General features: G+C 65.2%; 2 protein-coding genes across 3 annotated transcripts in view; one reads left to right on the top strand and one right to left on the bottom strand.

Moving 5' to 3' along the window:
• Positions 1-260: 260 nt before the first annotated feature.
• On the bottom strand, positions 261-21,641 carry BMP1 (bone morphogenetic protein 1). Of its 2 annotated transcripts, XM_075074785.1 has the most exons (20): positions 21,303-21,641; positions 12,189-12,302; positions 11,957-12,109; positions 11,740-11,857; positions 10,624-10,802; positions 10,412-10,517; positions 9,903-10,027; positions 8,161-8,276; positions 7,768-7,870; positions 7,120-7,236; positions 6,896-7,041; positions 6,389-6,584; positions 6,186-6,311; positions 5,937-6,097; positions 5,635-5,815; positions 1,880-2,005; positions 1,663-1,790; positions 1,361-1,574; positions 1,012-1,262; positions 261-765 (listed from the first exon to the last, which is right to left on the bottom strand). In XM_075074785.1, the coding sequence occupies exons 1-20, from the start codon at positions 21,439-21,441 to the stop codon at positions 631-633; spliced, it is 2,934 nt and encodes a 977-aa protein (XP_074930886.1). In that variant the 5' UTR covers positions 21,442-21,641; the 3' UTR covers positions 261-630. The 2 variants fall into 2 exon arrangements, with proteins under 2 accessions (XP_074930886.1, XP_074930887.1); XM_075074786.1 differs by lacking the exons at positions 261-765; positions 1,012-1,262; positions 1,361-1,574; positions 1,663-1,790; positions 1,880-2,005 and adding an exon at positions 2,330-2,738 and having other exon boundaries at positions 21,303-21,636.
• REEP4 (receptor accessory protein 4) overlaps positions 11,867-23,052 on the top strand; it is a 37,686-nt gene continuing 26,500 nt past the window's right edge. The window contains exon 1 of the mRNA XM_075074790.1: positions 11,867-11,881. The gene's annotated coding sequence lies outside the window, so the exon portion shown is untranslated. The remainder of the gene's footprint in view (positions 11,882-23,052) is intronic.

Raw genomic sequence — 23,052 nt, 5'->3', positions numbered from 1 at the left:
CGACAGAACCCAGCACCCAGTGGGTGACCCAGCTCTGAGCCTGCCTCTGGGAGACGGTCCAGCCGCTCCCTCATCAGGGCAGAAGCAGATTGCAATTAGCTGATTGCTCTGCTCCTTCAGCTGCAACTCGGGGAGCCCCGAGGATGGGGGTCTGCTGCAGGGTGCTGGGGTGCTCTCCCCCCCAGTCCAGCCCCAGTTTCGGATGCCGTCTTTCCTCGGGGGAGGCTGGGGTGGAAGCAAAGAGGCTGGGGCTGCCCCCCTCCAAGTATAAGGTATTTATTTCATCGGTACAAGAGAGAGACAGCACCTTCTGTGTGTTGGGCTCTTCCCGGTTACTGGTTTGTACATTCAGATAGCTGCGGCCGGCTCAGCCGGGGCGAGGAAGGGGAGCGGGTCCCGCTCGGCCCCCCAGCGCCGGGGGGGGGGCGGCTGCTGGCAGAGGGGACCCCCCCTTCTGCCCTTGTGCCCACAGGCGCCCGAGCCCTGGGGCCCCGTGCGAGCGTGTCTGAGTGCTGAGGTTGGCTGTGTGCTCCTCCGTGCAGTCTGTCCAGGGCAGCGCTCCCCCCTTCCTTCCTCCCTGCCCTCCTCCTCCTCCTCCCCTGCCCGCGGCGGGGCCGGGACCCCCGGCCCTCATTTCCTCGTGTGCAGCGTGTCCTGGAACTTGGTGCTGGTGTAGCGAAGGTGGAAACCCTTCTTGTTGATGGTATCATCCGAGTGGAAGCGGATCATCACCGAATCACCGGCCGAATAGACCTCCTCCGGGGGCTGCCGGGGCGAGGGAGAGGGGTGTCAGGACCACGGGCATCCCAGGATGCACGGGCATGGGTGGGGGGGATGGGATTTACAGTGGGGAGGGTGCAAAATCATCACATCCCCATGTACAACCCCAAATCCCTCCCCGGGATATCTCTGCACCAGCTTGGCTCAGCTTCACCCATCGCCCCTGCAGTCTTGCACGTCTCCCCCTGCCCCCCATAACCCACCCCATTGCTCCCCCCATCCCCAGCTCACCCCGGACCCGCAGAAGCGGCCGAGGCGCGGGGCCGTCCCGTCGTAGCCATCAAAGAGCTCCATGTAGTCGTAGCCGCAGTCGGCTTCCTCCTCGATCTCAAAGGTCTGGAAGATGAGCTCCACTCCATAGCCCTCCTCGGCCATGATCACCCACTCGCAGTCCGAGCCCCCCGGGTAGTTGTTATCCCCAAATTGCGCGTGTGAATACAAGTCCTTGGTCTTCACCTCGGCACGTACCTGGCCCCCGCACACTGGGGGAGAAGCCGACAGCAGCGGGTGGGTGCTTAGGAGGGTCCACGGTCTCCTCGCACCCCATAACCAGGAGGTTTCCCCAGCCCCACGGTGGTACCTGTGGTGTGGGTGGCCTCAAAGCCCTTCTTCTGGACGGAGTTATCAGAGACAAACTTGAGGAACATCTTGTTGCCGGAGGAGACGAGGGGCTCGGGCTCTTTGGCTCCGCAGAAGCGGCCGAGAGTGGGGGCTTTGGCATCCTTGCCGTCGTAGATCTCCAGGTGGTCGTAGGCACATTCCTGCTGTGCCTCCACGTCCAGCTCTGAGAAGGTCTGCGGAGGCAGTGGCCAAGCTGCCGGTGCTCAGCGGAGGGGACCCCCAGTGCTGCCCACCCCCCTCCGGATCCCTCCCCATCCCTACCAGCTTGACGCGGTGCCCCGGCGTGGTGGTGATGGCCCAGGTGCACTCCTTCTTGCTGGGGTATTTATCGGGCCAGTTGGGGCTTGTGATGGTCCCCGAGATGGATGTCACCTTATGGTTGCAGCCGGCTGTGGGGACAGCGGCGGGGTCACGGGTGCAAGGGTTGGGGGGGTCCTGCTGGGGATGTGGGGGGGGGGTGTCTGGGGCACGGACCCACCTTCCTTGCAGTCGTGCTTGTTGTCGTGCAGCACGAAGCCGCTGCGGCACTGGCACTCGTAGCTGCCGAAGGAGTTGAGGCACTCGTGCTGGCAGCCCCCGTTGTTCTTGGAGCACTCGTCCTTGTCTGCCGAGAGAGCAGAGGGGCCGTGGCTGAGCAGGGTGGGAAAGCCCGGCGGCCGGCATCCCGGCACGGCATCCCGGCATGGCACAGCCCTGCCCGGTGCATGCCGGTCCCCAGCCGCACGCCGCTGCCCTCCGGGGAGCGACCAGCCAAGCAAGCGCCTACGGCCAGCAGCAAGCAGATCCGCCGACCCTTGCCCAAGCCGGGGCAGCCCCCGCGGGTGGATGGGATGGGTCCTCCTTTCCCTGGGCTCACCCACGGGCACAACCATTACCTGCTTACGGTACGGACGGGGAAGGCAGAAAAAGACACAGTGACAACCAAAGATGCACAAGAAAGACCAGGACGCGGGAGTCCCTCTTTACTCATCGATAGGGAAATGTCACAGACACGGTAAAAATTGGGAAAAAAAAAAAACACCAAGGTCAGCTGGTCAATGATAAAAACAACAAGGATGGGGCGGGAGGGGGGTGCTTAAAACCAAAAAAAAAAAAAAATATTTTTTAAAAATTAAAAATAAGGCCAACAACCAGTTCTGTCAAGCAAGGGGCTGCCGGGGCCAGTGGCACGGCTCAGCTTGGCCCCAGCGTGCTCCCGCACGGCGCCCGGGGCCGCGGCGTTCCTGAGAAAGATGGAGAGGACGGCGTGGCTCAGGAGGGGCCCCGCAGCCGCTTCTGCAGGCGAAACTTCAGGCCGGGTGGGCGAGATTTCGGGGGCTGCAGCTGCTGCTTCTTCTCTGCAAATAGAGAGGGAGAAAGGGGGGGAGCGATGGGGGAGCGGGGGGCGGTGGGGGCGGCGGGTGCAGCGGGGCATGCAGAGCGGCAGCCGGGGAAGCAGGCAGCGGAGGGGACCCCCGCGAGCCCCTCGTGCAGCCGGGGCTCGGCGGTGAGCGGCTCTGCGGGGAGGAAGAGGAGGAGGCGGAGGCAGCGTGGCTGCCTCCTGGAGGATAAGGATGGGCTTTGGGTGGGTTCCTGGGGGTGGCCGGACTGGGGAGGTGTGGGAATGGTGGCAGAGGGGTTTGGGCCCTTCTGGAGCAAGGCATCCCCCCGGCCTGGCCGTACTTACCTCCCAGCGCCCACCACCTGCCTGAGGTCCCTATCGCCGGCGTCCTGCGGCTTGCCAACCCCCCCAGAGCCCCCACTTTGGGGCTGGGGCGGGATGCTCCGTGGCCCATCGCCCCTCTTTGCTCCCCCTCCCCATGGGAGCGATGGTTTGGGGAGCGGGCAGCGGCAGGGGGAAGCCAGCAGCAAGCGGGCACCAGCCACCCGAGCATCCCTCTCCGTGCCAAGCTTGCCCCGTGCCCGTGGCGCAGGGAAGGGGCGATGCCGGAGTAGAGCATCCCTCCTGGAGCCACTGGCAGCAGCGAGGGGGGTCCTGCCCCAGCCCCCCCAGCCCCTCGGGGCAGCCCCAAGCCCCGCGACCACCTCTCAACCGGAGGCTATAACCTGACGTCTCCTAGGTCTGAGAGAGGAAGCGAGGCGGAAAGGCTCGTTTGGGGATGGGAAGGGGCTTCGGATGGGCCGGGCGGGCTCAGAGCAGCTCCAGCACCGGGGGACCGTGCGCGGCATTGCCCCGCCAGCAGGACGGAGGGAGCCTGGGCGGGCGAGACAAGAGCGGAGAGAGTTGGCAGAGGAAAGAAGCCCACCGGGTCGGTGTCTTTAGCAATCCTTTATTCTAACCAGCTTGCTCACCGCGACCCGGCATCACCGTGCGCTCACCGTTATCCCAGCGTGCATCCGATGGCTCCGGGCCGCTCACCGCCCCGCAGCCCCCGCCTGCACCTATCACCCCGCTACGGACCCCCCGTGCACCGGGGCTCGGCCGAGAGCCAGGGGGACGTACCTGGGTGCCGACACCGTGGTGAATTCCTGGGCGAACGCATCTTTACACGCAAGCCGACGGAGCCGGCTGCTGCCTCCCGTCGCCCCAGCCCGCGAGGAGGAGGAGGAGGAAGAGGAAGGGGTCATGTCTTCACTGGGGGAAAATGGGTGCCTGGGGGGCCAGGCTGCCCATGGCACCGAGGGGCAGGGCTTGGTGGCTGGCTGTGTCCGGAGCGGTGGGGAAGGAGCACAGAGACCCTCTGCGGCTAAAAAGGAGCCGCTTGGGAGATGCTTTGCCCAGGGCTGGCTGGGAGCGACCCCGGGGTGGGACCAGAGGAGGGACCCTGGTGTGGCCGAGTCCTCCAGCGTGCTCCTGCTGCCGGGAAAGCCCGAGACCTGCGATGGGAGAGGCAGGGGAGAGGGTTTGGTGGTCTGGGGTAGGAGCAGCCCCTGTGGGACCACTGTACCTCCTGGTGGGAGGAGGAGGAGGAGGGCAAAGGGGGGAGGGAAGGAGCCCGGAGTGCGGCGACGGGAGACTCACCCGGCTGCCCCACGGTCCCGCTGCCGCTTGGCCGCTGGGCTTTCCCGAGGTCTCGCTTTGCTGGAGGGTGCTGGCTCCCGATGGCTGGGCCCCGCTGGGCCACCTTACTTGCCTTGGTTTTAATTAAAAAAATAAAGCAAAGATACTCTATCCCCGGCCCGCAGGTCTCTGCCGCTCCGGCCAGCTGCCGGGCTGCCTCGGGGAGCCCCGAGGGCTCCTGGGGACGCCGCCTCCCGCGGCTCTCCACAGCCGAGCGGCTACGCTGCCCCTCAAAAACAGCCTCCACGGGGCCAAGAAGCAGCGGGAGGTGCAAGGCATCGGTGGTCCGGTCTAGCCCAGCCTGTCCAGGAGGTGCCGTCGGTTGCTCGCGGCCGGGCTGATGTCCAGGACACTGCGCCGAGGGGGACCCTCTCTTGCACAAGGGTCCCGTGGCAGCCCCCAGCCCACGGACGGGCCCTGGGTGATGCTTGGCCGTGGCCAGCGGTGCGTTTCGCTCCACGTCCCCATCCCTACGCCCCCCCAAACACCCAGCCGAAGGTGACACCATGTCCTGGCGGGGTGGCCCGGGAGAGGAGAGAGGACCACAGAACAGACAGGGATAAGCAGGTAATGGTTTTTTGGGAGGAGGGACCACTCCGGCGACCTGAGGCGTGGTGGTGGCCGGATGCCGACATCCACCCCCCTCGTCTCCGGCGCCGGGCGGGATGCGGAGCACCCTGCCCGGGAAGCGGAGGAAGCCCGTGGCCGTGCAGTGTAGCGGGGTGGTGCAGCGCAGCAGGCAGCAGAGCAGGGGCATCGCCGCCCTCCCCGCCGTAACGCCGCCCGAGGGGTGCAGTGCCCGGCCCGTGGTGGGGCTGGGGAGGGGAAGATGCTCCCCCTGGCCAGCGCTGGCCCCTCCAGGCCTGAGGACATCTGTGTCCCCAGCGCGTTTCCCTTTGCCTCTGTGGATGTAGCTGGAGCCCAGCACCCACTGGCCATTTGGGGACCTCTGGGAGCCCCCCAGCATCTGAAGTAGGACCCAATTGCCCCCCAAAAGAGGGGAAAGGCCTTGAGAGGCAGCAAAACATGCCGCCAGTCAGGCTGCTGGAGGCTGGAGGGGTTCAGACCCTGTGGGGCAAAGACCCAAGGATCACCCTGCCGCCGGGCTGGGACTGGGGGCTGCACCCCTGGCGCGGGCAAGGGCAGGCATTAGCGGCGGTTTGGGGATGCAGGGAGGGTCAGCTCAATGAGGGAGGGCAGGGGATGCCCGTGCTGGGGCCGGGCAGCTCTACCTGAGAAGAAATGGGCTTTGAAGCCTTTTTTGGAGACGGTGTTGTCGGACTTGAACTCGATCCTCATGTTGTTGTACTGGGAGGTGATGACGTCCGGCTTCTCGGCGCCGCAGAACTTGCCGTGCAGCTTGGAGTCGGCGGTCAGCCCGCTGCGCACCTCCACGAAGTCGTATTTGCAGACCTGCGGGGTGAAAGGCAGGGGGGACACGGGGCTGGTGGCATGGATGTGCCACCCTGCAAGCCACCAGCAGCATCGGGGAGGGGACACATGAGGGAGAAGGATTGCTCCCCAGTTGACTCACGTCATTGCCCTCCGTCTCGAAGAAGTCGAACTGCAGGGAGATGCGATACTGGGTGGGGGCCACCAGCTGCCAGATGCAGTTCTTATTAGGGGGGTACTCCTTGGGCCAGCCCGGGCTGGTGATGGAGCCGTTGAGCTTGGTGAGGAAACCTCCGCAGGCAGCTGCAGGGCAGGAGGCACCCAGCACCCATCATGTCCCCGGGCTCCCTGGGATTAGGGATGCTGCACGGGGCGGGTGGGGGGCACCTACCCTCACAGCGGCGCTTGTCGGAGGCCAGCTCGTAGCCAGGGTCGCAGGCACACTTGTAGCTGCCCAGGGTGTTGACGCAGCGCTGCTCGCAGCCACCGTTATTGGGACGCGAGCACTCGTCCATCTCTGGGCAGGGGCGGCGGGGCTGAGCGGGCAGGCAGGGCTGCCGGCCCCCCCAGCATCCCCCCCGGCGCGTCTCCTACCTTTGAAGAAGTTGACGGCAAAGCCTGCCTTGTTGATGGAGCCGTCGGAGACGAATTTCATCCAGAGCTTGTTGGAGGTGCTTTTGATGTCATCTGGCTTGTCGTAGCCACAGTAGCGCCCGATGAGGCTGCTCGACTCACTGCTGCCGTCCCGGATCTCCAGGTAGTCGTAGGCGCAGCTATCGTGCCGCTCAATCTGGGGGCGGGGGTGTTAGCAGAGTGGGGGGACACCGTCTTGGCTCCAGCATTCCCAAACCCTGCCTGCTTTCCTTACACCCACACTCCCAGACCCACGCTCGCACCAGCCAAGGGAGCCGGTCTGCTGCATGGGGAAACTGAGGCACGGAGGCAGTGCAGAGGTAGCCAGGCAAGGCAACGACAGCCCCGCTGCAGCCCCCAGCCTGCCCCACGGGGTGCATTGGATCAGGGAGACGCTGCTGGGGAGTTTTCCCCTTCCCGCCCCAGGGAAGGGGGGGGACCGGCACGGCAAGGGGGATGCTCACCCACCTCGAAGGACTGGAAGGTCAAACCCACGTGGAAGCCCTCGGAGACGGTGATCTTCCAGACACACACCTTGCTGGGCCGGTAGTCATCGGGGTAGTTGGGGGACTGGATGTGCCCGTTGTCCTTCTTCACTTCCCCCCCGCAGATGGCTGGAAGGGAGGAGAAGCCGTCTGAGCCCCCCCCTTGCCCCACCGCCAGCCCCACAACCCCTCCCTGCCCACCCCTACCTTCGTAGATGGCAAAGAAGCCTTTGCCCACCCAGTTGCTGCTGCTCCGAAACTCAACCCAGAGGCGGCTGTCGGTGGAGATGATGGGCTCGGGCAGCTTGTTCCCGCAAAACCTGCCTGGGGATGAAGGCGTGCTGGGCTGCTGCCGGCCAGGCACCCTCCTCTTCCTCGCCACCACATCCCACTCCCCCCCACGCCCTCCGCCAGCATCCTAAAGGGAAAAACGCTGCTTCTCCCCCTGCTCCCCTCCGGCTTTTCTGGCTGTTTCACAGAAATTGGTTATTTCAGAGTGTGGGGTCAACTGGGACTTGGGGAACATCCAATTCATGGGGATGAGACTGAGACACCGGTGTCTCCCTGGGGAGCAATGTGCTCACCAGCCAGGTCGGCTGATCTGGTTTCACTGGTGTGGTTAGCAAACTGGGAGCCCCATTTACCCCAATAACCCCTCTGGGACCAGCCCTCCGCCCCCTGCCCCATGGGATTTGGCACATCACGGTCAGGCAGGGATACAGGCAGAGGGGAGCCCCTCGCCCCGCTGCCTGCACCCGGAGCATCCCCACGCGGCGGGGCGGGAGGTGAGGGCAGCGGGCGGGCAGTGGGGCAGGCAGTGCCGGCCGGCCAGGCTAAGAGCTCCCGGTTGGTTACCTCGCAGCGTGGCCTTTCTCCAGAACCCGTCTCTCACCTCCACGTAGTCGTACCAGCACAGCCGGCTTCGGTAGATGTCCAGGGTGGTGAAGTTCAGGATGATCTGAGGTTGGGGAGGGGGAGAAAGAGCGTGGGGTGAGTCCCCGCCATGCCCTGTGGGGTCTCTGTCTGCCGGAGCACGGTGCCTGGCCGCGGTGGGTGCCAGCGGTCCAGGTGGCACTCGGACCCACTCCATGGTGATGCCCAGCAGCATCCCGAGCCACAGTGAGGCACCGGACGGGGGGATGCTGGGGTCAGGGGCACCCCAAAAAAAAGGGTAGAAGATGGGGCAAGGAGAAAGAGGAGGGTTGGGAGAAGATGGGGTGCCTTCAGTGCCGCGCCAGCGGCTGGTACCTTCTCTCCGGGGGTGACGGAGATCCTCCAGACGCAGTGCATGTGGGCAGAGTATCCATTGGGGAATTCAGGGGAGGAGAAGTTGCCCTGGCTGTCCTGGAGTGTCTCCCCACAGGCTGCAAAGGGGGAAAAGCATGGGTCAGACCACCGGGAAGCCTCTACCGGCATCGGGATTAGCAGCATTGGGTTCGGACCAGCCATTGCCCCCAGCCCCCCGTGCGCTTTGTCCACCCAAATTCCCAGCCCCGAGGACAGCTCTGCAAAAAACCACCATCACCGCCTTGCTGCAGTAACCCCAAAAAGCCCCAAACCACACTGGAGCGGCTGGCGATGCTCCCAGCTCCCCGGCACCCCCTTGCAAGCACCGTGCCCCCCTCCCAGCTGCTGAGCCCCAGGTGGGGCAGGAGCCATCCCATGGCCCCCCCACGCCCTGCCACGCCGCGGGGGCCCGGCTCGCCGCCCGGGCTCCAGGCAGGTTTACGCGGCCGTGGCTGGATCCGGCCCAGCGCTGCCATCTGGAAGCCACATGATGCTGCGGCCACGGCACACGGCGCTTCGCTCCGGCTGTCGCGAGGCCAAGGCGGCCGCCCCCCACCTCCCGCTCGAGGGGGTTGCGAGATGAAAGGTGAAACGTTAAAAAAAGGCGGCTTGAAACCTGGGCTCGCTGCCTTTTTTCCCTCCTTGCTTTACAGTGGAAACAAAGGGAAGGGAAAGCCGGGCTGCAGAGGGGCATTTTATTTTGGGCTTTTTTTTTTTCCCCCCTCCAAACTAATCACTTTTCCTGCTCGTGCTCGCAGCCCCGCTCCCCTGCAGCCCCCAAACGTGGCACGGCTGGCTGCTGGGGCCCCTCACAAAGGCGCCCCTCTTCCAGGCGGCTAATTAGTTGCTGGAATTAAGTAGGAGCGTGCAGGAGCCAAACTCCTTGCAGATGTTGCTGGTACAGTCCCAGAGCACGTGCCTGCAGCCAGGGGACTCGTGCCAGCCTCCCCAGCACCTGGAGCAATGCCACTGCTTGTGGGCCACGGGTCTCAGTGCCATTCGAGGTGCCAATATGTGTGCTGGGTGTGCCGAGCATCCCTGGCTCTGCACCATCCCTGGGGAGGACTGTCGTCTGCGGTGGGGCCATGCTCTCCCACCCTGCCGGTAAGAGCCCTGCATAATGCCCAGCCATGCCTCATCCAAAACCCTCTTGCTGTTGGGGTGGCTCGGAGGATGCTTTTGGAGAACAGGCTCCGAGGATGCTTTGCTCTCAGAGGATGCTCTGCTGTCAGAGGATGCTCTCAGGTGATGCTCTGCTCTTCAGGGATGCTCTTGGAGGATGCTTTTTGGGGGCCACTCTTGGGGGGGATGCTCTTTTCTCGGGGAAGTGGGAGGAGAGGGCAGCTGAGGATGCCCTTGCTCACACGGGCAGAGACCCGAGGTTCATCGCAGTCTTCCATTTAGCTTCGGCTCACAAACACCCCAGAAAAGTGCTGTGGATGGAGAAAGGCCACTTGCGTGCTCCTTGCAGGGACTCTGACGGTGAGGAAGACCCCAAAAAGTGTTTTTCCGCTGGAAACAGGGGATCAGCCAGGGCGGTGCTTCCTTTGTCAAGTCCCAGGGTGAAAGCAGAGCCATTCCCCAGGAGATACGGCCCCTGCACGCTTGCCCCAGGCGGATCAGCCCGGCGGCCGCTCCAGCCCCCCGGCAGTGACACTCCGTCCCGGCCCAGGGCCCAGCAGAGCCGTCCTGGCATCACTCACCTGGGCAGCGGTAGAGCTTGCGGGCCTGGGCGATGTCCCCTTTGCTCAGACGCGTCCGCTGGCCGATGGCGGGACGGACCCCGTTCACGTCGTACTTGGGCAGGATGGTGTCGAGGAAGATGCCCCTGGGCCGAAAGCAGGGAGAGGCTGAGCAGCAGCTGGAAAGCACCGGGTCTGCGGCTGCTCCCCGCTGCTGGGGGAAGGATGCTAAAAACAGCCTGGATAATTAAAGCCTGCAGGCCGGTGAGTCAGCGGGGACGTGTCCCCGAAGGAGGTGACCGTGGGGACAGCACCATCCCTGCCCTGGAAAGGGATGCCGTGGGGTTTCATCCTGCCTCGGCATGCTGCAGCATGGCTCCTCCGCAGCTGCAGACCTTGCTCCAGGTGAATTAACCCTGTGCAGAGCTGCTAAGATGCCACCGTCCTCCAGGGCTGGGGACCCCCGTGCCACTGTCCCCAGTACTGTGGGGAGGACGGGGATGCACGGATGAGCCCCCCCGGCCACGTACCTGGAGAAGGTGTTCCTGGCATAGTGCATGATGCTGTCGAAATCGTACGTCTCGCCCAGCGACTCCACCTCCTCCGGCTCCATCTTCAAGAAGTTGTACTCCTGCCCTGCAGAGGCAGGCGGGACGGGGATGCCGTCAGGGGGATTCAGCAGCACCCCACGGCAGGGAGGAAGAGGAGGAGGAGGTGGAGGAGGAGGGAGGCTGGTCCCTACCTGGCTGGATGTTCTCCCGGATGATGGAGACATGGTCATCCCGGTCAGGGCGTGTGTGCTCGTGCCAAAACCCAATGACGTGGCCCAGCTCGTGCACCACGATGCCAAACTTGTCGCAGTTTTTGCCGATGGAGATGGCCTGGGGTCCCCCTCCTCGGCGGCCCACATAGGAACAGCACCTGGGGGGGAGGTGGGTGGCACCCGCTGAGCCCCAGCTCTCTGCGGGGGACAGCCCTGCAGTGCGGGCATCCCGGTGCTTCCCCGGGTAAAGACATGAGTCAGGCCAGGAGCATCAGCCCCCCCCACCCATCCCCAGTCTGGGAAGCATCCCTGCTGCCTCAGCTGGAAGCTTCAGCCATCCTGCCCACGCAGGGAGCTCGAGCCGTGCCTCCAACCTCAGCTCCTGCCCCCGGGCTGCCTGGCATGGCTTGGCACAGCAACGTGGCACGGCACAGCAACGTGGCACGGCGTGGCACGGCTGCAGGCAGGCCCAGCACCCCAGGGTGCTGCTCCCACAGGTGCCTCTCCCCCGGTCCTGCACTGTGGATGGGGTCTTGCCTGTGCCCGGCAGCTTGGCTGCTCCAACCCCGCATGCCAGACCCAGCCTCAGGGCTTGCACCGGCGCAGGGGCACGGACTGGCACCTCCCGCCGTTGTGCGCAGGCCGTTCCGGGGGAAAGCCTTCTCCTAACCACCATCTGCTTGGCTGGGGCTGTGCCCTGACGCGTGAAGATGCTGAGCTCTTCCAAACCCCTGTTTCCTTTGGCATCAGCTCTGCTGCAAGCCCAGGCTGGTGCCGCGCCACCGACCTCAGCCCCTGGCCCTCGATGGCGAGTGCCACAGATCGGCGACTCCGAGACCTCCTGTGCCCCAACAACCCACAGAGACCAGACCCCAGGGACGGGTCCCCTTCGCGCCCCAGTCCTCCACAAAACCGAGCGGGTCTGGGCCAGCCGGTTAGCACCACGCACACCCTGACGTGTGCGTTTCGGTGCCAAGGCACGTCAGCCAAACATCCTAATTAGCGCTCCCACGAGCTGCCACGCTCCCTCGTCGCAATGCAAGAGCCAAGGGGCAGGGTGGTCCCGGTGCGTGCCCGGGATGCTCCCCCACGTACCCGCAGGGACGGTAGGTAAAGACGATGTAGCTGTCCTCGTCATTACGCTCCAGGAAGGTGACACAGGTGTGCTTCTCCCAGTGCCGCATCGCCTGCCGGAAGATGGCTCGCTGGCTGCCTGCGGGAGGGGGCGGCGGGGGCCGTCAGCCCGGCTTGGGGAAACTGAGGCACGCTGGGGACGGAGCATTCCCCCAGCCCCCGGCTCGCCTGCACTCACCGCTGAAGTTTCCGCTGATCACATAGGGGATGACCCCGTCCGGCCACACTCTTTCTGGCCGGGACGTGGCGGCGCGGCGGCTCCGTGCCCGCTGCCGGCCCCGGTTGCGCGGTGGGTGACCCGGCCGCGGGCTGGTGCCGGTGGCGTTGCTGCCTGTGGGGAGTCGGGGGGGTGAGGGCAGGCAGCCCCCCCGGGATGGAGGCGGCCGGGAGGGCTGGGACGATGGCAGTACCTGAGGAGTTGGTGGGCAGGCGCGTGATGGTGTGGCGTGCCAGGTCCACCACCCGGTCCACATGGAAGAGCCGCAGGTCCTCCTCGTCCAGGGCGATGTCTCCCAGGAAGGCAGCTGGGGGTGGGGGGGAGGAGGTGTGAGCCCCCCATCCCTATGCCAGGGGACCCCAAGCCCCGCCAGGGCAGGGCTCCCCACACCCAGCCTCTCCGCACCTGGCAAGCCCCTGAAGAGGAAGGCAAGCCCTTCCTCCTCCTCCTCCTCTTTCCTTCAACTGGGGGCCGGGAGGGAAAGCGAGCGTGGTGCCGGCCGGGCTCCCCCCCTCCCCAGCCCGCCACTGTGTCGGCTCTCCCAACAGCTGGAGCCAGCCCCGCGCTGACATCTGGTTCGCATAAAGCCCAGTCCATCACTTTTTAGGGTTTCTGTTATTATTTGTGTTGAAAAACTACTTTCTTTTCACTTTATAAAACCCAACGCTGGGCTCGGGACACCCTTCCTACCCGGCTCCTGCCCCCCCGGCCCGGTGCGAGCTCCAACAGCCCTGGGATGCTCCAATGACCTCCGAGTCATCTGCCACCACGAAGCAAAGCCATATGGCCCAGGAAGCTCCCGCTGTGCCCAGTGCCCACAGGAATGGAGCTGGCCAAAGGGCATCCATCTGTCTGTCCGTCTGCCGGGACCGTAAGCCCCTCCAGCACTGCTCTGCCACGGCTCCCACGGGGCTGGGGGTGCAGAGATGCTTCAGCATAACAGTGCCGGAGGGCATAACCCTGCACAGCCCTTCCTCCTCCTCTTCCTCCTGCCCTGCTCTCCGCCCTCCCGCGCGCCACGGCCTCGCCGTTGAGTCAACGCTGCAGGATGCGGCTCCCGGGTTTGGCGCTTGGCCAGCGCCGAGCCCCGGGGACCCGGCTTTTGCGGAAACGCCGCGGCCCGAGCGCGAGGGCTGGCTGAGGTCATGCCGCGCCGCCGCGCCAGCGCCGGCACAGAGGCTCTGGATGCGGCCGTATGGGGTGGAGCTGGGTTTCTCCCTGAGTTTGTGGGTACCCGGGGTGAAGGGGTGGCCCCGGGCCTCCCCTGCCCTTGCCAGCCCCTGGGGAAGGGCAGGGAAACGGCAGCGGTGGGGAGTGGGGTGGCTGGTCCGGCGCAGGGGCTGCTGGAGAGTGGTGCCAAGTTCGTGCTCCAAGCAATTAGCAAGTGGATCCCAAAAGAGCCACTAATTACAAAAGCAACGTGGGACAATTAGGATAACCCTCACAAGTCCAGAGCAACCATCACGGGGTGAGAGGACCAGCCCAGTCACACCAGCCCGACCGGACCCTGTGCCTTTGCATTGCACTGAGCCCAAACCCCGCTCCAGTGGTGGCGTGGGGCATTTTGGGGTGAAAGAGTGGCATTTTGGGGCTGTCTTTGCCACGACCACCCGGTGGGTGCATCCCAGCAGAGGAAGCCCTGGGGTGGAGAGCAGACCTGCGGCAAAGCCAAGGGAAGGGCAAACAAGCTGGGGCCGGCACCTCCCCTGGCACCGACCTGCCGCTGGCACGGCCAGGCTGCAATTTGAGGGCAGAGCAGAGGCAGGAGCCGGCCCTGGCCTCCCTGCACCCTCCCTGGGGCTGGGAGAGACGTGTCCGAACGGGCAGTGCGGGGGAGGACCAGGGCCGGGGAGAAGGACGAGCATCCCGTGCCAAGAGCTGCATGGAAAGACAAGGGAAAGTAAGCTCGCTTACAGCCGAGCAAGCGCCGGCAGAGCCAAGTGATATAGAAACCATATGTGAAGGATTTGGGATACGTGAGAGAGCCGGGCAGGCGAGCGCGGGGACGTGGGGCTGGTTTCCCAGGCGGTGCAAGGTAGCTCGGCTCCCCCAAAAATCCCCAGCCCGGGGGGGAAGGCGGTTTGCTGCTCCTGGAAGAGACATCGGAGCCGTGGGGTGGCGGCAAGGGGATGTCCCGGCAGCGATCCCTGTAAGGACACGTTGGGGACAAGCCCAAAGCGTTGGATTGAGAAACTTCCACGTTGGTTTGGGCTCTGGTCCCATCCTCCTCCCACTCACTCCCTGTACATACTGGCCCCGGTGACACACGGGGTGGTTTGGGGGGGGGTCTCTGCTCATCAAAATGCCCCAGATGCTGATAACCTCCCCGAGGGGCTTCGTCAGAGACGCTGCCACGCCGCTGCCACTTGTTCCTTCCCGGTTTGTGCCGCAGCAGCTCGCCAAACGAGCGTCCTCCCTTCAAGGTGGAGGGGACTCCCTGCAAGCAGGGGCTCGTGGGGTGAAGGAACTGTGCTGGGGGCAGGAGAGGCCCCAGCCCACTGCCGTGGGCAGTGAGGAGCTGCCAAGGCTCGGCAGAGCAAAACTCAGAGCAGGGGGAAATGCGTGAGGGAGCCGGGCTGGGCTGCAGCGGGGAGACGGCAGCCTGGTTTCATGCTCACCGTGGAGCAGAGAGCACCCACTGAGGCATCACATCTCTCAGCACCCACGTCCTGCAACCTGCAGCCTCGCCCTGCCGGGACATGGTGCCACTCGGGTGCCCAAGAGAGCCCAGGCCATGGGGCACGCTTCCCCAGCCACCCCCGGAGGGGACCCAGTGCCCCCAATGCATTCCCAGCCCAGGAGGCTGTGCCACAGGGGCTGCCCTCTGCTCACCCCGGCGCTGGCCATGGAGGTACCGGGGGCAAGGTCCGCGCGTGGCAGTGCCAGCGGGGAGGACGCGGTGGCAGAGGGGAGGACGCGGTGCCAGGGCGGAAGACGTGGTGCCAGCAGGGCACCGGCTTCAAGGGCAGGCACTGGCCGCGGGGGCACGATGGCTCCGTCCTTGTCCCCATCGGGCACAGGGAAGGGGAGAGGGGGAAGTGCCCCGGTTCTGGCCGTGCACATCCCTCCCACCACCCAGAAAACAACCGGCTGTTTGGGACCTGCTGGCGAGGCTCCCACCAAGCTCTTCCTCACCCAGAAGCCAGGAGATAACTCAGCCCTCGGCCGTTGTTTGACTTTTTGTGCTATGTGTTTTCTTTTGGGTTCTTGGAATGGTGACGTAACCCCTGGGGCTGAAGCTTTAGACAAACAAGGTTTTTCATTCGGACACGGGCCAACCCCTCCAGCACCCCGACCCGATGCTACAGGCATCTCCTGCCCACACATAGCTCAGTGGCTGTCCCTGCGGGGTCCCACTGTCCCCCCCTGCCACCACACGCTAAGGATGCAGGAGCCGCTCAGCATCCTTTATACCCCCGGGCAAGGCAAGCAGCGGAGAGGGGCTCCCGTGGGCCTGACCTCTCCAGCATCACCGGGATATCGGGATGAGCCTGTCCTCAGGGATTTTGGGGTGAGGCTGACCTCGGGTTCCACCAACGCTAGGAACCATGTCACACGAAAAAAAAGAAATAACCTGTGGGAAGAGGCCGGGGCGCGAACGCAATGTTCTGGTGAGCAGGCAAAAGCAAACAGAGCGGCGGGGAAGCCTTGGCAGGGGAGGGCGGCAGATAAACAGGACGGGATCGTATTCCAGGTCAGTCTGGGGCAAACGAGCCTCCATACGTGGTGCCGGATGGGAAGGACCCTCGTCCCTGTGTGGCTCCCACTGGCTCTCGAAGCAGCACTGGGCACGATGGGCTCCCGTGGCTCTGGCAAGACAGGCAGCATCCCCTGCCTGGGAGCAAAAGCTCAGCCCAGCCTTCCCTCGCCAGCTTAGCAGCTCCGGCCCAGCCTCCCCGAGTCCTCGTGCGAGGCCGAGCCATGAGCATCGCTCCAGGTGCGAGGCAGGGAGCAGAGGGGAGGTTCAGAGCGTGTGAGGAGGCAGGGAGCAAGCCGCTCTGCCCCGGTCGGCATCACCGGGGTGGGATGGAGGAGAGCGGTTTAATAGGTGCATCCTGGCCTCTGCCGAGCTGCTGGGTCGTAAAGCCACGGAGTCACCGGGGCAGCATCCCACTGGCTCGGCAGAGCCATTAAATATGTGAGGAATGCTCCTCGCGCCGCCCCCTCGCCCCCGCACGCCAGCCCAGCTGCGCCCGCTGTGAGCTCCCCTCATGGCAAATCACACCGGACACATGGTGTGAGAGGAGCCGGCACCCCCCTTGGCCAGGGCTGGGGGGGTCCCTCCCCAGCCTTGGGGGTCTACCCTGCCTGGAGAGCCCTGGGGTGCAGGCGTGGGTGCAAAGGCAGGGGGATGCAGAGCATCCTGGGGCTGTTGGGACAGAGGGAGCAGCCCTCCAGTGCTGCCACCTCCTGCCAAGGTCCCTGCCAGGTGCCAGGTCTCCCCCTGCTCCCCGCAGCCTGCCAGCAGCCAGTGGCCCACCAGAGACCCCGGGGACAGGACGGTGGCATGCAGCGGAGGCGAGCCGGGTCCTCTCCTCTCCCCCGGCAGCGGCACAGCCCCTCTCCCGGTGCCCCTCGCCGGCAGCCGGAGAGAGGGAACAGCCAGCCTGTAAATGCCGGGGCGAGGTATATTTGCTTTCCCAGAGCACCTTCCGACGAGCGCAGCAGGCACAAAGCAGGAATTCAAGCCTTGGCGGCCAGGCTGGGAGCCAGGCCAGACCATGGCCCCTCTGCAACTAGTGGGGAAACTGAGGCACGGGGGGACGGAGGCAGTCAGCACTAAGGGGCGACCCCCCAAAGAGTCAGTCCTGGCACACAGCCGTTCTGCTATCTGTCACTGTCCCTGCAGGCAGCCTGCTGGCAGCTGGGACCCCCTGCCTGCTATTTCCTCGCTGGTGCACCCTTGTCCAAGCCGCTGCTTTTGTGAGACCGGGGGCTGTAGCAGCACCGGGCACGCTCCTGCCGGCAGCCCTGCCCTTCTCTCCCCAGGGTGCGGGCAGAAAGCAGCATCCAGGCCGCCAGGGAAGTCAGAGATGCTAAAATACACTGTCCAAGGCAGAAGGGATGATCCCCCTCCCCAGTCCCCCTCCCGTCCCCCCGAGCATCCCTCTGTGGTGCAAGGCGCATCCCGCCCGGCGGCAGCACCCGTCTCTGCTGCCGCTTCCCTGGGCACCCATGGCCAAATCCCCTCCCCGGCTCTGGGCATCAGGGTGTGGGCTTCGAGCCCTTTGCCCGCTCCGTGCCAGGCTACACTGCAGCGTAGCGTGAAATAAGCACCGCGGAGCCTGGCCTCTAATAAACACAGCCGGCGGCAGCAAACAGCTCCAGCTAATGAACGTCTGGGGGCAGGTCAGGAGCAGGAGGGATGGTTTGATCACTTCAGGGCAGGATTTTCCTTCTGCTCCTATTCTGTGACAGCAAACGGAGGAAAAAGTCTCCTCCGGGGCTTTGGAGGATGTCAAACCTAAAGGTATGTCAGAGCTCCGGGGAAGGAGTGGGGGGAGCACTGTGGAATCGTGTGTGGGGAACAGGCGCTCCCTGCCTCCCCTCTGCAAAGCCAGGTCACCGAGGAAAACACAGCCCGGGCCGGCGGCATCGGTCACTTGTGAAAGGGAGAGCTGCTGGAAAAGAAAATATTTGCAAATTGCTCCGCCGAGGGGACCGGGGTCGGGGGGTTTGTTGTTGCGTTCCCCTGCGAGGAGGGGAGCCCGGCGGCAGCAGGGCGAGCACGGGGACCGGAGCCCATCGGGGATGGGAACGTGCCCCGACACCCAGCTCAGCACACGTGGGGGTGACCTGGGCTCTCAGGGCACGGGGTGGCCGCCCCGGCACAGCTGGAGCCCGGCAGCGGCCCTGTGCCTGTCCCTGCCCCTGGGTGCCGGCTCTGCCAAGGGGCACCGGCTCGCAAGGGCTCCCAGACCTCTGTGCATCTGCCCCAGGGCTCTGGCTGCAAACATATCCCCCCCCCCTTGTGCTTTTATTGCTCAATCCTCTCCCGACCAGCCCTCCCCAGCCACCGATTAACTCCTTCCAAAGTTTGCTTGCAGGTCCCTGCCCGGGCTGCTTAACCCCTCCTGAAGGTTGAGAGAGGAGGGGATTTTCTTTTGCACGTGTATGGAGGGAGGTTTGCCATGCAAAGGCCCCCCTGGGTAGACGGGACAGCGGTGACCGACAGCCCTCCTGCTGCCCTTGGCTCGGTTATAAGCCAGACACCCACTCTCTGCAGCTCAGCGGGATGCAGCGGGATGCCGTTTTCTCCCTGCCACGACACCAGAGACTTCCAGCAAGCCTCATCAAAGCTGGGGCAACCAGGAGGGCACGTTCTCAGCCAGAAAACACCCCTCGCGGCGCAGATAAGATGAAAAGTTTGGGGAAAACCACCCATGAGCCATCATCCCCTCCTCTCCCCGTATCCCTCCTGGTTGCTTTGTTCTCTCCAGGTCTGGCCACGGCTCCCCGAGGCCGACCCGTCCCACTGGCCATGTGTTTCCCAGCCCCGGCACGGCAGCGGATAAAGCCTCAGGAAACGCTGTCTCCCCCCTCGCCACAACCCGCCGGCGTGAATCAGCAGCCAGAGGGTTTCCCAGGAGCCGGGAAGGGAGGGCAGCGACGGCGGGTGGGTGAGCGAGCCCCCCGGCCTCGCCATCGCACACCCGGCCCCCGCCGGAGCACGCCGCCGCGCCAAACGGGTGATTACACAAAGATAAAGCAGATCCCAGGATCGGCCTGAGATTTCCAAGGTCTTTGCGCCGTCCCGAGCCCCGAACCACAGGCCTCCCGCCAGCCCCGGCTCCGCGGGTGGATTTTTACCCTGCATGAATAAGTGACATATAACGGCTGGAAAATATTTTTGGGCAGCTTGACAAGTGTGACTGCAACCAGTAGCCTCCTCTGACTACGCCTGGAAAGTGTAATCTAGGTGAAACCCAGGCAGCCAGAGCCAGAGCGCTGCAGCCACGGCGGGGAAGCTAGTACGCCCGGGGAGGGGGGCTCGGGCCCCCAGCCCCATCCATGCACATGATGCACCCTGACACTGCCCGCGGCTCTGCTGTCACCCCATGGCATGGGCAGGAGATGCTGAGCCCTCCGTGGAGGGAGCGGGAGAGCAGATTCCCCCTGAGCATCCCCTGGGGTGCTGCGAACCCTATGGAGCTGCGCACCCCCGTGTCCCCCTTCCTCACGAGCGGGGACAGCAGGGTGACAGCACAACAGTGGGTGGCAGAAGCACGTCAGCCCCCCACTTTAGTCAGGCACCCCCAAACGTAGCCATGGAGCCGCATATGGGGAGGAAGGTGGGCTCCATCCCTCCCTGGGGGCTGGGGGCATCCGGGGGCTCCTTCCTCCGGCAGCCAAATTGCTCAGCAACCCCCCTGGGTCCCCTGGGATGAGCCAAGAGCAAACCTTGAGCCGGACATGTTTGGTTAGTGCTCATGCAGGCTCTGCAAACACAGTGAGCCCCATCCGAGCTGCTCCCCCAGCGCGGCGAGGGGTGGCGGGAGCGATGCCGGCTGCCTTGCCCGGCCGGAGACGCAACCGGGATCCAACCTGGCGGCTGCTCTCCTCACCGCTGGGCACCGAGACCTGGATATCCTGCTGACCGGGTGAAGGGAAACTGGGGCCACGGCTAATTCCTCCCTCCCTGTCTGCCCGGGGGCCGGTCCAAGGGCCGGATCTCCCAGCGGTCCTCTTTTGGCATCCCTAGAAGAGACGCGGCGGCACGGGCGGCTCTTCCCCTGCTGTGGTGGGGATGGCCTGTTGGCACCGGTGCAGACGGGTGGCATCACCGGGGCGGCCGGCGAGCTGCGGGCAGCCGTCCCGCCTGGGCGGGCGGCCTCAGGATACCTCTGGCATGACTTGTGCCGAGGAACCCAAATTCCTCTCCCAGTGTTTCCCCTCCCGTAGCCTTGCCGGGAGCCGTGGCGGCGAGGCCTCGGTGCTCAGCTGTTTCCGGAGCTGCCTGAAGCCCGGGGAGGGGGGGGGCTCACCACCCCAAAACAAAAACAAGCCCCTGCGTGGGTCAGGGGGATGCTGTGGGGGTCTCTGGACCCCGTGCAGTCTCTGCTGCTGGACCTCGTCATCCCGGTCCAACTGGGGGTAAATTCCCGGCTCGTGTGGTGCGTGGCAGGGCCTGATCCCACCCCCCAGGCCCCTGGGGAAGAGTTGCCGTAATTAAATTAGTCACATAAGGATCTTGTAAAGGCAGGCGGGGAAGGGGGGGAGCAGCCGTCTCGCTGGCCCCGGGAAGCGATGGGGGTCTCAGGGTGTGCGGGCGAGGGGTGAGGAGGGGGCCCTCAGCCACTGGCAAAGCCATCCTAATTAGTTTGGCTCGTCAGCGGGTGAAGCCCCATCTCTCCAGTGCAACTGGATGAAGCGGGAGCGGAGCGGAGACTCCAGCCGGCTCTGCCCGGACAGTTTTGCAAGCCTAGCTGTTTCAGCCCGGGAGGGCAGGAAGGGAAGGATTTTTGGCCAGAAAAAGCCCTCATGTAGACAGACTTATATCAACAGACGCCTTCCAGTGCAGACAATGCCATTAAAGAGAAACGCGATCCTCCAGCCAGGACCCGCCAGACCCGAGCCCTTGCCTTCACTCTCAGCCCTCGGTGTCCCTCCTGTGCCTCAGTTTCCCCCCCCAGTGCGTCCTTCTGTCCCCTTTCTCTCGCTCGGGGAGATGGGGCCTGTCACCCCGCGGCATCAAGCCTGCTCTCGGCCCTTCCAAAATCTGAAGAACAGCTCAGCAACCCCCTGACCCAGCAAGGAGGGACCCCGACCCAGGGCAAACACCTCCCGGGCCGATCCTGGCCCGGGTGTCCCGGGACGGCTGCAGCCCGGCCAGCCCCGGGGTGACGAGCTTTCTTTGGCTGAGGTTTGGGAGAAAAAGGGGAAAACGAAGGGATGCAGAACGTGGGTGCGACTCTGGGGTGGGATGGGGGGGGTGTGGGATGGGGTGGGGGTTGCCCGCTGCCTTTGACAGCTGCCGGTGCGGCCAAGCCTGGGGAAAGCGGGGCGTCAGGCCAGCTCCCCCCCCCCCCCCGCTGCTCCCCACTCTAAGTACAACCAGATGCATCCCGAAGCGGGGCCGGCCGCTGCCCCCCCTCCAGCCCCCGGCAGCGGGGAACCCCCGGCCCCGGGGCCAGGGAGCCAAGTTCCCCCGTTCAAAGCCCCGAAGTGCGGAGCCGTGCGGGGCACACTCACACTCACACTCACACTCACACACTCACACTAAACACCCCCCCCCCGGCGCTCCCCTTTGTCTTCCCGGCCGCCCCCCGGCGCGCATCCCCCACCTCCCCCCCCACCCCGCTCCTACCGGCTTTGCAAGGGTCCTTGTAGTCCAGGGGCTCCGCGTCCTCCTCCTCCTCCTCCAGCACGTAGGAGTAGTCGGGGAAGTGCATGGCCCGGGCCAGGAGCAGGCAGAGGAGCAGCCCGCAGCTCCGCAGCCCGGCCATGGCTCCGCGGGCAGCGGGCGGGCAGGGCAGGCGGGCGGCTTTTTTTTTTTTTTTCCTTCCTTCTCTTCCCCTCTTTCCTTCTCTTCTTTGCTCCTTTTTTTTTTTTTTTCCCCTCCTCTCTCTCTCTCTTTTTTTTTTTTTTTTTTTTTTTTTTTTAGGGAAATGAGATCTGGCGGGGGCGGGTTCAAGCGCGGAGCTCGGCCCCTGCAGCCCCGGGCGCAGGGCTGGGAGCGGGGCCAGCGCCGAGGAGGGGGGGGGGGCCGGCGGGGCCCCGGTCCGCAGCCCCCGCTCCTGTCCTCCCCCGCGGCTCCCGGACCCTGTCCTGCACCCCTGGGCCTGGTCGTGCCCCTCCCCCGGTCCCGTCCCTCACCCCCTAGTCCCGTCCCGCACTCCCCGGTCTCGTTCCGTATCCCCCAGAACCGATCCTGCACCCCCCAGCCCCATCCCGCATCGTCGGACCCGGTCCTGCACCCCCTGGGCCCCGTCGTGCACCCCTCCCCGGTCCTGTCCCGCACCGCCTAGTCCCGTCCCGCACTCCCCGGTCTCGTTCTGTATCCCCCAGAACCGATCCTGCACCCCCCAGCCCCATCCCGCATCGTCGGACCCGGTCCTGCACCCCTCAGCCCCATCCCGTATCCCCCAACCCTGGTCCTGCACCCCCCAGCCCCATCCCGCATCGTCGGACCCGGTCCTGCACCCCACAGCCCCATCCCGTATCCCCCAACCCTGGTCCTGCACCCCCCCCGCCCCATCCCGTATCCCCCAACCCCGGTCCTGCACCCCTCAGCCCCATCCCGTATCCCCCAACCCCGGTCCTGCACCCCCCAGCCCCATACCGTATCCCCCAACCCTGGTCCTGCACCCCCCCCAAGCATACCAGCCCCCAGTCCTGCACCCCGCAACCCCTGCTCGTGCACCCCATGGCTCCGGTCCTGCACCTCGCCCCCCCAGCCCGCAGCCCCAAGCCCACATAGCCCAGTCCTACACTCCCTCCTGCACCCCCATGTCCTGGTCTTGCACCCCACATACCGTCCCGCATCCCCAGCCCAGCTCCTGCATTCCCTCCATTCCCCAGCTCTGCACCCCGCATCTCCTGGTCCTGGATCCTCAGTCCCGCACCCCTGGTCCTGTACCCCATACCCTGCACCCCACATCCTCCCAAGCCTTGCCAGAGCAGGAGGAAGAGAGGGCAGCCCACGCACCCTTCCCAAACTCCAGGACCCAGAGCAGGCATTGAGAAAAGCCCCCCACACCCTGCAAACCTCCAGCCTTCGAAGCACCATGACAGCCTGCTTCACCCCAGGGGGGCTCAGCCCAAACGGCAGCCCCCCACCCCGGGATGCCGTGGGAGTGTAGGGCCAGTGCTCTGTCCGCCTTTCCTCCCTGACCCCAAAGGCAGCCCTGCACCCAGAGACACCCAACGTTTGTGGGTCACAGGCCTGCCAGGAGCTGGGCGAGCACCCCAGGGAGGGCAGGCGAGCACCCCTGGAGCTGGGCAAGCACCCCTGGAGTGGGGTCAGCACCCCAGGAGCTGGGCAAGCACCCCAAGGAGGGCAGGTGAGCACCCTAGGAGCTGGGCAAGCACCCCAAGGAAGGCAGGCGAGCACCCCT

Source organism: Phalacrocorax aristotelis, chromosome 24, assembly GCF_949628215.1.
Source record: "Phalacrocorax aristotelis chromosome 24, bGulAri2.1, whole genome shotgun sequence".
NCBI lineage: Eukaryota > Metazoa > Chordata > Aves > Suliformes > Phalacrocoracidae > Phalacrocorax > Phalacrocorax aristotelis.
Note: the sequence above shows the minus strand (reverse complement) of the source record. Positions and strands in the feature narration are given on the sequence as shown.

Excerpts from the sequence above, each read along its gene's own strand:
- BMP1 (XM_075074785.1), bottom strand. The coding sequence starts at position 21,441 with ATGGCCGGGCTGCGGAGCTGCGGGCTGCTCCTCTGCCTGCTCCTGGCC. Across the intron at positions 8,277-9,902 it reads CAAGCTCTACCGCTGCCCAG|CCTGTGGGGAGACACTCCAG; the intron begins GTGAGTGATGCC and ends CCCCCTTTGCAG. Across the intron at positions 1,263-1,360 it reads TGAGGCCACCCACACCACAG|TGTGCGGGGGCCAGGTACGT; the intron begins GTACCACCGTGG and ends CTTCTCCCCCAG.